Here is a 1,751-nt window from a genome sequence, read left to right as displayed (position 1 = left end):
ATAATGTAGGAACAAAAACAGGTCCAAAATACATGATTTCAGCTGCTTATTCCAATTTTTCAAGAAACCCAGATCTGGATGCAAAACCAAAACTAAGACACATGAGGGTGGTTTTGACAAAACCAAAGCACAATGATGACTGAAAACCAAAACCAAAAGAAAAGCTTCTGTGTAAACCTCTAAAGAAGATGATTACACAGTATGTTGGTGGACTAGAGAGGGACAGATGTGAACTACAGTAATGTTTAGGTGAAATTACATGCATTTTATGTGTTGCAATATAGTGATGATATTTAAAAAGTACAACGTAGGTGACTTATTTAAAAAAATACAGTTTAATAAACTAGGAGCAAAATACTTATTAACAGACACTGTAACTGCAATCATTTTCAATTTTATTTTAAGGAATGTCTCAGAAAAATAACACAGTTATGACAGAATTTATTCTTCTTGGACTTTCCAGTGATCCCAAAACACAAGTTATTCTTTTCTTTGTCTTCCTGCTTGTGTATATAATCATTTTATTTGGAAACATTTCCATCATTATTTTAATTTTGACTGATATCAATCTTCACACTTCTATGTATTTCTTCCTTTTTAACCTCTCGTTTCTGGATCTTTGCTATTCCTTTTCTACTGTGCCGAGGATGTTGAATGATTTGATGTCAATAAAGAAAAATATCTCTTATGCTGAGTGTGCAACACAAATGTACATTTTCCTTTCCTTAGGGGAAACAGAGTGTGTTCTGCTTGCTGTTATGGCTTATGATCGTTATGTAGCTATTTGTTATCCATTACATTATACCACTATCATGAGTAAGAGGGTTTGTATAAGACTAGCATTTGGTACATGGATATGTGGGTTTCTTCTTTCTATTTCACATGTTACTCTTACTCTCAATGTAAATCGTTGTGAAAATAATGAAATTAATAATTTTTTTTGTGAAATGCCAGAAGTATTATCACTGGGTTGTGAAAACATTTTGTTCATTGAATTTATTGTTTTTGTAGAAGGTGTAATTGTTCTTATGATACCAGTGACATTTATTGTAATATCTTATTCCCAAATAATTTTATGTATCTTAAAAATTAAATCTTCTTCCGGGCAGCGGAAAGCTTTCTCCACCTGTGGATCTCATATAATGGTTGTGATAATGTTTTATGGCTCAGCTATGGCTACCTACATGAAACCTAGGTCAAGATCTATACCAGGAACTGACAAATTCATTGCTATATTTTATGTAATTATTACACCACTGCTGAATCCTTTGATTTATACTCTTAGGAATAATGATGTAAAATCAGCCTTTCTAAAATTAAAAATGAGAAATGGCTACTGCTAATTTAAATGTAAGGGTAAGATTGGCTAAGTAGAGATGACTGAGTTTGTTTTAGGCTAATTTTTGCTAAACACTTGGTTTGGTTGACAAAAATGTAGGCATTTTGTTTTATTTGTATTAAGTAATGGAGCAGTGCTCAACCAGTACAGAGTTCAAGGGGGGTCATTCCGACCCGTTCACACGCGCGTCGTTGCCCGGCGACAGGGGTCGCTGGGTCATGTTGTGTCCAAAGAAGAGAGCGGTCGCAGAGCCGACCGCAAGAAGATTGACAGAAAGAAGGCGTTCCTGGGTGTCGCCAGACCATTTGGAGCCGTTTTCGAGGAGTGGTGAAGAAAACGCAAGCATGTCCAGGAGAACGGAGGGCGGATGTCTGACATCAAAGCGGGCCCCAGCATCGCTGAGATCGTCGCA

The 1,751-nt window shown here is 36.1% G+C and overlaps 1 protein-coding gene across 1 annotated transcript; it reads left to right on the top strand.

The window, feature by feature from the left end:
* Positions 1–407: 407 nt before the first annotated feature.
* LOC134943551 (olfactory receptor 2D2-like) lies at positions 408–1,343 on the top strand. Its single transcript, XM_063932330.1, has one exon. The coding sequence runs from the start codon at positions 408–410 to the stop codon at positions 1,341–1,343; it is 936 nt and encodes a 311-aa protein (XP_063788400.1).
* Positions 1,344–1,751: the final 408 nt, after the last annotated feature.

Source organism: Pseudophryne corroboree, chromosome 7 (genome assembly GCF_028390025.1).
Source record: "Pseudophryne corroboree isolate aPseCor3 chromosome 7, aPseCor3.hap2, whole genome shotgun sequence".
NCBI classification, from domain to species: Eukaryota; Metazoa; Chordata; class Amphibia; order Anura; family Myobatrachidae; genus Pseudophryne; species Pseudophryne corroboree.
This window is presented reverse-complemented; position numbering and strand designations above follow the sequence as displayed.

Bases quoted from the DNA above. Each gene is read 5' to 3' on its own strand.
- LOC134943551 (XM_063932330.1), top strand. From the start codon at position 408: ATGTCTCAGAAAAATAACACAGTTATGACAGAATTTATTCTTCTTGGA.